The sequence below is a fragment of the Fusarium pseudograminearum genome, chromosome 2 (assembly GCF_000303195.2).
Source record: "Fusarium pseudograminearum CS3096 chromosome 2, whole genome shotgun sequence".
Classification (NCBI taxonomy): domain Eukaryota; kingdom Fungi; phylum Ascomycota; class Sordariomycetes; order Hypocreales; family Nectriaceae; genus Fusarium; species Fusarium pseudograminearum.
The window spans coordinates 7,805,192-7,818,960 of record NC_031952.1 but is presented as its reverse complement, the minus strand read 5'-3'; the positions used below and the strand labels follow the sequence as shown (position 1 = coordinate 7,818,960).

Sequence of the window (13,769 nt, the reverse complement as noted above, 5' to 3'; positions counted from 1 at the left end):
ACGGCACTCGACATCTAACCCAGTCAATCTTAATAAATACGCATATATCTATGTTTATTTATATTGATAATGATACGAAAGAAGTGTAGCTTCGTTTACATTCGTTCATTGATAGGGTTTTGACTCATCTGAACAAGTAAACCTTGTGCCTTTAATCTCAGGGGAGACTGGGTATTTTGTCAAAGTCAAACAACCCAGTGACCAAATTGATCAAGGCTTATTTCTCTATAAAAATCTTTCCTCTTCCTTCTTAACTTTTTATTCCTTTTTTACTTATACACTCACCTCAGCTCCCCCAAAATCAACCGACACATGAACCTTGCCTTGCAGATTCCATCAACCCAGTCAAAAGCAACAGAAACATAACCTGAATTTTAGGGAGCAGAAAACAACAATCTGAGTATCCGATCTGAACGGTATAAACCGGACTACGAATTTCGTCAAGTTCCCTGACCCCCTCAGCACCATGGCGACCGAATCTGGACACGATATTCCCGACACCAATGCCTACATGGGCGACTCAGCGGCAGACCGTGTATTTCACATACTCGAAATTGCACAATTGATCGTGTGCGAGTTGGAGCTCAAAGACCTGTTCAGAGCCTTGCCCATCACCAGAGACTTGTGGGAAACCCGAGACAAAATACCAGATCGTGTTTGGGCGCATCATTTGAGGCGCCTTGGCTATCCGGACTATGTGATTCGGGATACCTCATATTGCCTACGGACTAGCTATATCTCGATAGCTCAGGCCGTTGATGGTATCAGCAGAGGTGTTCGGCCCAAATCAGAACGAATCATTACGGAAGATTATGGAAAAGGCAAATACATTCATCTGAGCTGCGAAGGCAATATGGAACCGCCGCTCATGTTCCTATCTTTTAATTCTGGTATCCGCTGGAATCTGAGAGGCAATATGTACACCCTTGACGGCATCGTTTTGAAGTTATTGACGACGCGCGGTGAAGAACCATTTCACCGAATATGCGATGGCAATTCTGTTTTGATTTCGGGGCCCAATCGTTCTTTCGAAGCGCGGAGGTTAAAGGATTGGTCGTTGACAGCCCGATTCGAGAACTTTAACCTTCCGGATGGCACAGAGATTGAGAGATATTTTTTATTCAATGACAAACACATGGTCAGCATGTACGACTCCCCTGTGGAGGAACGAGATGCCGAAGGGGACAATGGAGATCGAGTGGTTCATCATACAATGGTAGAATTCTGGGATTTCGACGGTCAAAAACGTGGAGAGTCAGTTCTCCACGGCGTACTCCATTCCGAGATGTCCTTGTCTTCCATCAATGGGTGCCAATATTTCACAGTCACGTCCTCTAGCAGCCAAGCCACATCGTGGAGCCGAGCCACATCGTGGAGCCTCGACACCTTGGACATTGTGTTTGAACGCAGCCTATCAACCGAAGAGAAGAGGAAAGGCTATACATTAAAATTATTCGGAGATGTCCTCAACCTGCTAAGCTCATCTGGTGAGAGTTTGGGTCATTGGCTGGTGGATGGCGGAGAGACATCCGTAGAAGTCGCAGAGATGCTCAGACATTGTGCGTATTACCCTATTCGAAAATTCTCCGACGGACACAGAGTATCATGGAGCCGCCGACATCCAGTTCTATGGGATAAGGAGGGAAAACCCATCAAAGGTTTCTTATGGCAGGACGACGAGATAAGACGACGAGGCCTGATTCCCTGTGCCAACAGATTCTTTGGCTTTCCTACTACGGAGGAAATGACATCTGCGCGGTCTGTGAAGTGGACTGCTGGCATACTCTTTGACAGATTCTTCTTCATTATATCTTTCCTTCCAAACTCTTGGATTGCCGCATTCCGACAGCCGTTGCTGGTCGTTTACTCCAAGAAAGGAGTCGCTTTGACCTCGAGGCTTCTGCACAGCGACATGCGAGGAATGGATCTTACTTGGTTTATCGACATCCTTGGGCGCTTGGTGATCATATACCATAGGTTTAGCGGTATGACAGATGAATGGGAAGTGATAGACTTCAGAGGGAACCTGTCTGAATCTGGGAAGAAGGCAGCCAACTTCCAAGAGTCCCAGAGTCCCAGAGTCATTGAAAATTGAAACGATTTGCATTAGAAATGGATTAATTCAGATTGGTAATTCATGTCTTCTTAGACTTTACTCGTATGTTATCTAATAAGTCATCTTATGTCACTTTAGACCTACTCTTAGTACTTCCTTTTTTTCTTGTCATATGAATGCAAAGTACTATTAAGCTTATATCTTGAGTTTTATGCCATCCCAGTTATGGTTTAATCCCAGTCAAATCGTCTTACACGATGTCCTGCCCAGTCAGGCTTGGCGCGGTGGACACAGGCTAATACCCCTTGTCCCATAATTTTGTCAGCCATGACTAGATCCAATTTGAAATTCGTTTTAACTCATCTCACTTCATTATTCTCTCTCTTACACAAACATACACTCGTTCAGCCTTACCAGGCTCTTCTCTCAAGCCCACTCTCGTTGAAATATCATGCCATGGAGCTGATAACATTCCTTCTCCGAGTGGCCGTCTTCACTCTCTTCGCGGCCCTCCCAAGCGTCCACGCTGGAAGTACTTACTATGATATCCCCTGGAACCAGACATCTGGTGAAACCTTCAACGTCACAATCAACCAGAAAGTTGATCCAAACTCTGAAAATGGAAGAATATCCGACTCCTATCGCGTCTATCTCGCCCTGACACCGCCCGGATGGGGCACGGGACCTGTTTGCTGGCTCCAGTGGCTGGTTCCCCTATATGAAACACAAGTCAACATCACCATTCCTCCCGATGCGGCTCCAGACGGCGCACGCATCATGCTTTCGACATGCCTTACCAGCGCCAAGAAAGGCGGCAAGAGAATCACGGGATGGGATTACAGCGGAAGGACCATGATTTCGGGGTCAAACGCAACTTGGAGCCAGGCAGAGTTGGATGGACGGAATATAGGCGACCAGGATGAGGTTTCCTGCGAGGCTTATGGTTGTGTTAGAAGTTGTTATGATCAGTACTACAAGGGGGATAGTGATGATGAGGAGTACAGTCGAAAATCGTATGCTTGCTGGAAGGCGTGTGCAAGGGATTTGAATCCATCAAGTACAGCGTCTTTGATGACCATGCCGATTCAGAGCCTATTAGGAGTAGGAGTCGCGGTTGGATTCCTTCACTTGATAATTGGGGCATTATAAGCATATAGATTCGTCTTGTCTCGGGGTAGTTTGATCATTAATAATTCAATCTCAGGGAGTTTCAGTTAAGATGAATAATCAAACGGATTAAAAGTCTTGATACTATGCTACAACTCTCCGAAATCTAACACGTATGAGTTGCTTGCTAGTTTAGTTCTTATACAAAGCGCGTAAAGCATCTACCAATTCCTGCTCGCCCCTAACAGTCGTCTCATCATATACAAAATCCTTGGCAATAACCCCTCCTGAGAGACCAGCAGTGGTCATTTCCTTAAACTCTTCAACATGTGCTTCCGGAACAATCTGCTTCCAGTAGTCGAGAAGCTGATCTTCCTCGACAAGTTTCAACTCAAACTTTTTACCGGTGACTTCCTCAACTGTTTCTTTGAGATCGACAGAGCCGTACGCTCGGGGGCCGAATACGTTGAGGTAATGCGGGCTGGGCTTGGCAGTTGAGGCGAGGAGGTGGTTTGCGCAATTTGAAGCTACGTCCTTGAGCCCAACCTGGAAGTTGAAGGTCAGTACTTGATTTTCGTTCCACTTTGAAGGTCTGGAGGTCACTTACCAGAGGAATCTTGTAATCGATGGGAGTGATCCAAGAGTGTATAGTTGGGTTTTCATCTTTTGCGGCATCAAGAAGATGTGCAAAGTCTTCGAAGAAGTAGGTAGGTCTAATGACCACAACCTCTGGTACAGAATCTTTCAAAAGTTCATCCGAGATATGGTTCAACCGGAGAACACCCTGCAACCGATTAGTCTTGTTCATCGTCAACGCAGAGATATTTTTCCGTATACGTACGATGCCGCTTGAATTCTGTGCTCCAATGGCCGAAAGAATAACGAGTCTCTTAATGTTTGCGGCCTCCAGAGCCTTCTTCACGTTGTTGGCAGCTCGAGTCGCCCATTCCCCTTGATCGGTACCGTCATAAGTAGGCGGCGGGATGTAAAAGACAGCATTTGAGCCTGTAAAGTTGAGACTGTTACCATCTCCAACATCACCGTTGACAGCTTCAAACTTTGAATTCTTGATGAACTCAGCTGGTGCCTTGGACGGATCACGGTAAACAGCTTGAACAGAAAGTTTGCTGTCGGAAGCTAAGAGGGCGCGGATGGTTTCTCGGCCAGCTTTAGTTGAGGCTGGGAGAACGGTAATGTGATGAGACATGATGATGTTGATGTTGATAAAAGCGAATATTTGCTTGAGTGTTGTGAAAGAAGCTGGATGTTGATGTAATGTTCCAATTGACAAAGAGAGCGAAACTTATATAGATATTCTCTGTGACCAAAATACGATTTGTCAGGTCGAAGAATAAGGCATTCTTACAGTGCCATGTGTCGACGTAATTTCGCAATCCTTCACAAGTTCTAGGAGTGAAGTCCGCGCAACCTGAGGCGGACTTTACAGTCTAAAGTGCCAAAACGTATGTTTAAACACTACTAATTTATTAGAGTCTTGGCTTTAGATCACGAATAAGCATAAAATATAACGCTAAGGAACTTGAATTCTTACAGCGTTGTAGATCAATGCATTCCACAATCCTCCGCAAGCTAAAGAGGTGAAGTCCGCTCGGACAAAGGCGGGCCTTGAGAGTCCGAAGCACCGAAAGTTACGTCTAAAGTCTTGGCTTTGTGGACCAAATAAGCATAAATGGCCTGTTGCATCTGAAGAAGCTTGTTTCTCAATGTAAGCTTACAAATACAGCCGTAGTTATAATCGGATGACTAGTCAGGCTGTGTACTGGTACTTGTGAGTATATCCGTCTGGATCAAGCGCAGTGTGAGTATAGAAGCAGCATCCTTTGTCCTTTCGCGAAAGACTCATCCGCCCAGACAACGACTATGAAGTGTGGGCACTAAGAACAAATCAGATTTTGTCAACGCTCTTTGGGCAAGTTTAGTGTGTTTATATTAATTAGGGTATTTATTACATGAAGACAAAACGTTCCATAGCCGTCTCATATCATGGGCGAGTACATATAATCTGGGGCAAATTTCCTAACGTGGTATCTCAAAACAAATAACTTTTTTGCAAACGCGTTACATCGTCATCATCCAACAAGCCCAGGCCAGAAAACTCCTTGCTTCCACAGGATAGATGGTGCGACGTCATTAGGTGTTGCTAGTTGTGAAACTGGCAGATGTTGTGAATAGATAGTGGTGAGATTTATGCGGTTTCTTTCCTGTTGGCACTTGTGATACTGTCTCGTCGGGATCTGACAGCCGCCAAAGCAGTATCGTTCGCAGTCTCTTTCTCCTCCTCCTCAGTGGAAGAACCGGATACAGGTGCAGGGGGAGCCGTGGGAGCGTACTTGCTCTTCTGGCGAATCTTGGCACCGTACTTGTAGAAGACGAATGGAATGGGCGCAAGAACGACGGCGACGCAACCAAGAAGGGTGGCGGCATATTGAATACCCAAGCCGTCAAACATTTGACGAGCAAACAGAGGGAAACCAGCACCGCAAAGGGATCGGAGGAAGGTGTTTCCGGCAATGGCAGAGGCGGCAAACATGAGATAAGCGTCAACAAGGTAGTTGAGAGCCTGGAGAAAGATGGACATGAGACCGAAGCCGGTGAAGAGGCCACTCAGAGCAGGAACAATCCAGTGGATTTTGTTGGTGTATCCAGTCCTAGCAAATGTTAGTATTATTGCTGATATTAGGTACATATCGTTTCATGTGTTACTTACCATCCGAACCAGAAGATACCAATGGCAAAGGAGACACCACCAGCCATGACATTGGGAAGTCGCCATTCGGGAATGGGAATGCCGTTGTTGGCGGCAAGCTTGCGAATGTACCAGGGCTGCTGAGCAATGACTGTAGCGCCAGCAATGAGCTGGCCGATGATCATGCCAAAGAAGCAAAGACCGGATTGACCAGAGCTGAAGCCGTGAACGCCAACAAAGACGAGAGGATAGGCGGTAAGGAAAAGGTAAAGAATTCCGTAGATGAAACTCATGTAGATGGAGAGCAGAAGGATAATGGGCTCAGTAAAGAGCAGACGCAGAGGTCGAGAAAAGTTCTTCTTGACAAGCTCCTTAAAGTCAACCTCGATTTCCTCCTGCTTGGCGTGGATTCCCCAGTTCTTGGTGCGACGACGCAGATCAGCCGCCTTGGCGATAAGAATGACTGGAGGATAAGTCTCCTCCAAAAAGATGAGATCGAGGATAAGAGCAGTGAAACCCATGATGGAAGCAAGATACTCGGTCCAGCGCCAGCCGAGGTGAGACTCAACAATGAAACCACCGATGAAAGGAGCCAAAAGAGGTCCACTGAAAACAGACATTGAGAAGACAGTGATAGCAGTACCTCGAGTACGGTTGTCGAACATGTCGGAAAAGACAGCTGCAACGACAGCAAGAGGACAGGCACCAAAGAAACCACTGAAGAATCGACAGAGCAGAATAGTCTGGATATCCTTTCCAGTAGCGCATGCGATTGAGAAGAGGGAGAAACCAAAGATAGAGATAAGAATCGGCAGGCGACGCCCTTTTAACTCAGACAGAGGAGCCCAAAGTGAAGGGCCGAAAGCAAAACCAAGAACGTAGAAGGTAGTTCCAAGCAAGCCAACCTCGTTGTCCACGCCGTAGTCGGCAGCGACAACCATAGTAGCAGCAGAGAAGATGGAGGATGTGAAAGCAGCGGTCATGGTGGTGAAACCCAAAACAGCAGCAGTAATGAGCTTCTTCTTCAATGGCCAATTCTGCGAGTGCAGAGGATCATTGGGTCCGTCAAACTCGACGACATACTGCTCCTGCTCAGGCAAGGGAGGGGGATAAGGCTTTCCAGCTCCAAAGTTGGGGAGAGGCTTCCTGGATGCGCGCGAAGCAGTGCGCGAGCGCAGGCTGCCTCCGACGGTGGCATTGTGCTGGCTGCGGGCGGTTTGGATACGGCTGAGTTCGGTAGGGTGGTGCTCGAGGTCGTTTTGTGTTGAGATGCGGCTGATGCTGTTGTGTTGGCCGATGGAGCGGCTTCGTCGACGGGCTGAGTTCTCGGATGATGATGATGAGACGGTAGAAGCAGAGATGACTCGCTCGATCTCAGCACTGTCTCGTCGCTGGTAGCGTTGAGGAGAGGCTGCACGCTCTGCCTCTAGCAGGTCCCTGTCCACGATGTTCCCCGACATCGTTGCTGTAGTTTCTGAGTTTCAGTCAAGTAATAATGGAGGAGTCGCAATGTGAAGGGATATGGTAGATCAAGCAGAGAAGAGGTGTGAGAGGAATATATCCAGTATATAAACTTCCAGTCCTCGTCTTGTTCCAAGTTGCAGTGCAGCTAAAAAGGTAAGGTAGGTATGACGCTAGAGTCCGATAATGACTGCACTGGTCGGGAAAGAGCGAGATGATCGCGACGCTAGCCAATACGAAAAGAGTCAAGTCAAGCAGTCAGGATAACCCGAGTCAGACAGAGAGAGTAGGAAGCGACTCAAATTAATATACTGATTCTTTAAAAAGCTAGAGGAGTAACAAGAAAAGGGTCATGACAAGAAGTAGACTGAGAAGAAAAGCTCATGATCAAGGGATGGGGCCATGTATAAGTAACATGTAATGAATGAATCCACCTACGTCCTAGTGTTAATCCACCAAAGGAACGATGTCAGTCGAGAACAAGACGAACCTGGTAAAAAAAATCTTTGCTTCGGAAGGTAGATCCACTAATTCTTCGGCATCCACGTTCGGCACGGCGCCGCACAGGCACAGAGGCTAAGGCTAGACAAGGGTCTGAGCTCTGGATCACAGTGAATAACAAATTGCAGCTGCACTCTATATCCGAGTGCTAGACACTATATCCGCTGCCCGGACCAGATTATTGATCACCTTGTTTGATGCAGCCAGCTTACTGATATGCACTGCGTCAGCCATTAATCCTTCTCGGCCGTATATCTCAAGCCTCAAACGGAACCGAGTTGCCGTGCACGGATGGATGGCAATCTATCCAAATTCCATTGAATCCAGTTTCTATCCACTGTTGGGCTTCAAAGGTTCCCTCCCATCATCCCCCTGATACTTACTAACGTTAGCCCCCGTCGTTCCCCTAGATCCATTGTCGTAAGAATAGGCAGTGAGATCCAAGATTTTTATCAGCATGGACCAACTCGTTTACTGAGGATATGCCCCTGAACTGTCATGAGTTATGGATACAAGCTACCTATGCACGCAGCATGAACTCAATTCCTGGTTTGCAACTATCATCTGCCTGACCAGAGCTTTGAATGATGACTGCACTCACCACCAACTAGACTGAATCCTCCCTTATCTTACACGCATCGCATTTCGCTTCATAGTGCAATTCACCAAAAGATCCTGGCCAATGGAGGGAGCCCGCCGAGTTTGGTGCCGAACGTGGTTCCACCTTACAGCTTCTCGAAGAAGCTTAGACATGCACGATGATGTAAAACCTTTCGGTCAAAAGCGATTCCCATTTCCCATTCCCGTAGATTACGCCTCTCTTTATTTTTGCCTGTATTTCTGTTTATTTCCAGGCTTAACAAGCCGTGACTTACCGCGTATAAGCCGTTCATCACTTCACCGAATTGCCGTCTTGTTACCCACGGAAGGCCCACGGAACACTCTCGATGTTACAGCCAAGACAACATATATTCTTTTAACTTCGACGCTAAGATAACTGACAGGTTTATCTCTAAGACCATGATATCTATGTTCTAAATCAGGATGCATCATCATCGTACGCCCCAACCGTTGTCCAACAGAGCTGTTGCTTCTTCAAGACTTAACCCTGCCGTCTCAGGATAAATACGCCAGACCAAGAAATATCCACCACCACATATAATCGCATACAAAACGAATGTCCAAGATGGACTCAACAGGTCCATCAATGGAAGGAACGTCAACCCTACAACGAAATTCGCGGCCCAGCTCGTCGCTGTTGCTACACCGCTACCCAGTGATCGAACCGCCAATGGGAACAGCTCGCTTTGCATCCAGGGGACGTTACCGAGACCCAGCGCGTACGCTGCAACGTATACCATGATACTCACAAGGATAGTGAGGGCCGCCATCTCGTGCCCGGCGGTTGCGGGAGGTTCGGAGGCCGTCGTGTTGATTCCAGCTGCCAGCGAAAGGAACGAAAAGCCATATGCCGACAGCAACAATCCGACGATCATGAACGGTATCGAGTATAGAAGCACCCTCCTCCGACCTATGCGATCAACGAGTCCCAACGCAGCAACAGTACCGAGGAAGTTCGTAACGGCAACTACCATCGAGGTAAGCGTAGGGCTTTGGAAGCCAATAACTGTAAAGATGGTCGCGGAGAAGTACATCAGTGAATTCTGCCATATAGTTAGTCACTTGTAACAATTGTAGTCCCTCTGATCACTTACAAATCCGCAAAGCTGTTGCAGCCCTTGAAGCAAGCACGCAATAGCCAAGGCTCTGCGGTTTCTCCCTTCACTGACAAGAGGTCCCCATTTGCCCAGCCACGTCCATCGGTCAGATACCTGATGATCACGCAATCGTTCCGCCTCATGCTCTTCTCGCACTTCGAGCTCGATCTCCCTGATAACTGCATCCGCATTATGTTGTAATGTATCGCCGTTTGCCCGACGGATAACTTCCTTGGCTGCGTTGGATCTACCAGCCTTGACCAACCATCTCGGTGTCTCGGGCATAAAGGCAATCATGCCTCCTTGTAAAATCGCAGGCAATGCACCTAAGCCCACCATCCACCGCCATCCTGTAGCGGGAGAACCGTATGTCGAAAAGGCCCATCCCACGATATACGCGATCACCTGGCCCAGGGTAATAAACATAATGTTCAACGTAACCAGACGCCCTCGATGCGCAGCGGGCGCCACCTCAGCAATGTACAGCGGCACAACGAAACTGGCTGCGCCTACTCCTGCACCGATAATACATCGTCCTGCGACCATGATCGGAACCGTAGAACTCCACGCTTGTAGTAAGGCGCCCGCAACAAAAAGGATGTCGGCGTAAAGAATAACGTGCTTGCGTCCAAGCCGATCGGCGAGAACGGAGGAAAACGGCGATATTATCAGAGCGAAGAGCGACGTGGAAGAAGTAATGATCGATTTATCCATCGAGGTGAGTTCGCGGTTCGACAGCGAGGTCCCTATCGAAACGAGGGTAGCGGAAACGACGCCCGTGTCATCTGGAGCTGTAAGTTAGCATCTCCTTTACGATTAAAGACAGGATGGATACCAACATCCAAAAAGTAGACCGCTTATACCAGCAGCAAAAGTCAGGGCCAGGACAAATGCGCTGGGCATTCCGCTTCCCGTCTTGCCTGCTTCTTCGGGAGACCTTGACCCTTCGGTCGCATATTCAAGCTCCTCCTCTTCGTCGCTATGGCCCGCAATTAGCGGTGCCTGGGAGCTGTCCATTGTATCGTGCGGATTGCCTCAATGGAATTCCACGAAGCTATTGTATGGTGAGAGTCATGGGCATGGGGGTTTAGTTCTTATGATGGATGATCAGCACCCCTGGTCACATGGGCTGTGCAATTGAGGCTAGTCAAACAGGTACATGCTAATATGCCTTTATAGCTCATAATAATAAGTATTTCTCTAACTTCTGCCAATAACAACTACCGATAGTTCCGGCATGATCGCAACCATAAACTCCGACCAATAATTCTATCATCCTGACATTATGTCCTTCGTTAATTCCACCAAAAAGCCCTTCAACTAACCAAGTTCTTGTTCTTCAGGAAATAATAACCATGCACAGCCGCCACACCCAACGGCTGAAGCACCCATGGCAACCGCTGTCTAACATGTCTGCTTATTGACTTTGCCATGACAGCCTTGGGTGCTCCAGGTGTATACATCCAGTCCTGTAGCAATCCCCATGTGAGTTCCTGAACTGGACCGACACGCGCAAACATGACCTCTTCGAAACTCTTGATCGCCTTGTCCAGTTCTTGGTCGCCTTTACCAACCGCTCCATTGATGGCTTTGGCAAGTAGCATCGCATCGTCGAGAGCCTGGTTGACGCCTTCGCCAGCATAAGGTGTCATGAGATGAGCCGCGTCGCCGATGAGAGTTAGGCCTTGCTTGTGTTCCCATTTACTGCCAACGGGAAGCATAAAAAGTGACCGCGGGTTGCAACGGCCATTCGCTAATTCGATTGCCTGTTGGAGACGAGGGTCCCAATCTTTGTACCTCGTCTCGAGTAAGGCCTTCGTTGTCTCCTTCAAATCATGGGGGTTGAAGCCGCAGTTCTCTGGCTTGAACCAGTCCGGGTTGTCCGTAACAAAACTGCAGTACATGTTCAGACTGCCATCGCCCATCTGTTGAATACTTGTGCGGTTACCATCCGTGCTGGCAAAGACACTTCCTCGGTTCACCAGCTTAGACAGCTCTGGGGCGTTGTTCTCGGCGTCTGTGATCTCCAACTCGAACATTCCGATACCAGCAAATTCCGGAATGAGACTTGGATCGATTTCCTTTCGTACTTTGCTCCACGCGCCGTCTGCGCCTACGATGAGATCGAATCCGTCGACTGTAGTGTGGTCAAAGACAAGGGATCGACCTTCCACCTTTTTGAGATGGTAACCCCATTTGATCATACCCTCGGGTAGGGAATTTGACAGGATCTCTCGGAGACTAGAACGATCAATCTCGGGGCGTTCTTCGATCTTGTTGTATTTTCCGACCGCATTTCGTTCGAGATGGTATTCCAAATTCTTGTCTACGATGGCCATGTATTGACCATCATATCGAGCGTGCTTGAGAAACTCATCAAAGACCTTGGCTTCCTTGAGAGCTGCTAGGCCTGTGGCTGTGTGTAGATCCAGAGTACCTCCTTGGGATCGGAAGTTTGGGTGATCTTCGCCTTCAAAGACAGTCACTTCTGTTCCTGCGAGATGAAGAAGTCTTGCTAACAAGCATCCTATGATACGTCAGTGGGAAGTTGTTTGATTGGAGTAGTTGGTGCGTACCAGCTGGGCCAGCGCCAATGATTGCTATCTTTCTGTTGCCCATTTTTAAACTGTGTTTAGAGATGTCTGATAGGGTAGAGGAATAGGTACAATGTAGTTAAACTTCAGATATGATTGATGATGTCTGATGATGGCTGGGCGCCCTCGTCATTTAAGTACATTTTCCCATCATAGCCCACCATATTGCTTGATCCCGCTGGACAGACCAAAAGCAAACACACAGTATTGAGCATCAGCTCGCAACCGGAGTTCACAAGTCTTGATAGAACCCCGACGGGTAGTCCGGCTTTTGAGTTCAGCCCTGCTGAACGCTGCATTAAGCCATTTCAGGTATCCCATGCGACTACTGGCTGTGATGTGAATAGGATGGCAGCCACCCTCCCATCAGTCAACGTTGCAGCACTTCCAACGCCCACTTAGTTTAGTTTCTCACGCCGCTGGTTTATTTGCTTCGACACTACCAATGCCAATGATGACAGAGGCTTCGTGCCGCACACGCGTTGTCCAGAGGAGATGACATGGGCTTTCAGCTCCGTTCAAAGGATTGAATCTAAAAATAGTGGCTGCCAGTCGTTACCGTTTAGCTTCGTGTAACCAATCCAACAATCGGTGCAGGAATTTGGAGTAAAACTCCGTTCCCGCTCGGTGTAAGTCATGGTTGTATCACAGGATATCATCCTCAAGGTAATGGGATAACACAGTTCTTCTCTCCTAAGTCAGTCAAGCCATCAGGCTTCTCTGTTAGTTCATTAGTCTTTATTTTAATACGCCTTTCCGACACTTTAATATTATCTTTTACTTTTACTTTCATGGCTTATCGCATTTAACATGTGTGCCTGGGTTCCCTTGGGCTTGCAAAAGAAAAAGAGTTCGAAATTGTGTTTCTTAACTAAAATTAATGCCCAAAAGAATTATACCAACCAGCTATCCGTACATTTAACTACGATAACTTCAAGTATATGATTTACTGTCAATTGAAGTCTAATGGAAATGATTTCTATATCGCCTTGTAGCTCGAATTTTTCTCTTCAATACTCTGTATACTATTTCCTTGCCCAGAACAGAAGCTTGATCTGCCTGATATATTATGTCGGCGCTGTTCATTTTAGTTATGCTTCACTTGGACTCATTGCTAGGCCATTGCCATTTTAACAACATTAGTCGTAAAATTAATATAATACACTGTGAACCCTGTTCTACAAGCTTTCGTTGACCAGAATTCTCCCGGGTTTTGTTTCTTCTCGCTATGAATATACCGAGTTTTCTCTTAGTTCCTATCTCGAGAATGTTTCTTCTTTATTCCAACAAAACGAATCGACACCATGGTTTGCTTATACGATCTACCATGTGAGCTGCTGCTCCCAATAATGTTCTTTTGCAACTTGGATATTCTTTCTTTCGTGAGAGCTTACCCTACCGCCATGGCCTGCTTTTCCGCGAACCGAACATGGATCATTACTCACATGATGGCTCCTCTCGGTGACGTCGCTCTTCCCTCCCTCGTGCAGGCAGCACGTCTACGCCATATGAGACAGGAACCAGACTTCCAGGCCTTAGGGACCCGCGACGTTGAAGAAAAGATAGGCCCTCTGCTTGGCCCGGTCATCGAAGAACCCGAGCCACCCTGTTGGGACAAGTTCTCA

General features: G+C 47.5%; 6 protein-coding genes across 6 annotated transcripts; 2 read left to right on the top strand and 4 right to left on the bottom strand.

Moving 5' to 3' along the window:
* Positions 1-466: 466 nt before the first annotated feature.
* On the top strand, positions 467-2,095 carry FPSE_12106 (uncharacterized protein; the record flags this gene model as incomplete). The annotated part of the gene is made up of 1 exon (XM_009265223.1): positions 467-2,095. One exon carries the CDS (start codon positions 467-469, stop codon positions 2,093-2,095), a length of 1,629 nt encoding a protein of 542 aa, XP_009263498.1.
* Positions 2,096-2,512: 417 nt separating this feature from the next.
* Positions 2,513-3,205, top strand: FPSE_12105 (uncharacterized protein; the record flags this gene model as incomplete). Its single annotated transcript, XM_009265222.1, has 1 exon — positions 2,513-3,205. The coding sequence occupies one exon, from the start codon at positions 2,513-2,515 to the stop codon at positions 3,203-3,205; it is 693 nt and encodes a 230-aa protein (XP_009263497.1).
* Positions 3,206-3,355: 150 nt separating this feature from the next.
* Positions 3,356-4,370, bottom strand: FPSE_12104 (uncharacterized protein; the record flags this gene model as incomplete). The annotated part of the gene is made up of 3 exons (XM_009265221.1): positions 3,356-3,709; positions 3,771-3,947; positions 4,005-4,370. 3 exons carry the CDS (start codon positions 4,368-4,370, stop codon positions 3,356-3,358), a joined length of 897 nt encoding a protein of 298 aa, XP_009263496.1.
* Positions 4,371-5,369: 999 nt separating this feature from the next.
* FPSE_12103 (uncharacterized protein) lies at positions 5,370-7,330 on the bottom strand (the record flags this gene model as incomplete). Its single annotated transcript, XM_009265220.1, has 2 exons — positions 5,370-5,832; positions 5,892-7,330. 2 exons carry the CDS (start codon positions 7,328-7,330, stop codon positions 5,370-5,372), a joined length of 1,902 nt encoding a protein of 633 aa, XP_009263495.1.
* Positions 7,331-8,884: 1,554 nt separating this feature from the next.
* On the bottom strand, positions 8,885-10,567 carry FPSE_12102 (uncharacterized protein; the record flags this gene model as incomplete). Its single annotated transcript, XM_009265219.1, has 3 exons — positions 8,885-9,496; positions 9,548-10,335; positions 10,390-10,567. 3 exons carry the CDS (start codon positions 10,565-10,567, stop codon positions 8,885-8,887), a joined length of 1,578 nt encoding a protein of 525 aa, XP_009263494.1.
* A 299-nt stretch (positions 10,568-10,866) lies between these two features.
* Positions 10,867-12,169, bottom strand: FPSE_12101 (uncharacterized protein; the record flags this gene model as incomplete). The annotated part of the gene is made up of 2 exons (XM_009265218.1): positions 10,867-12,077; positions 12,127-12,169. 2 exons carry the CDS (start codon positions 12,167-12,169, stop codon positions 10,867-10,869), a joined length of 1,254 nt encoding a protein of 417 aa, XP_009263493.1.
* Between the last annotated feature and the right edge of the window lie 1,600 nt (positions 12,170-13,769).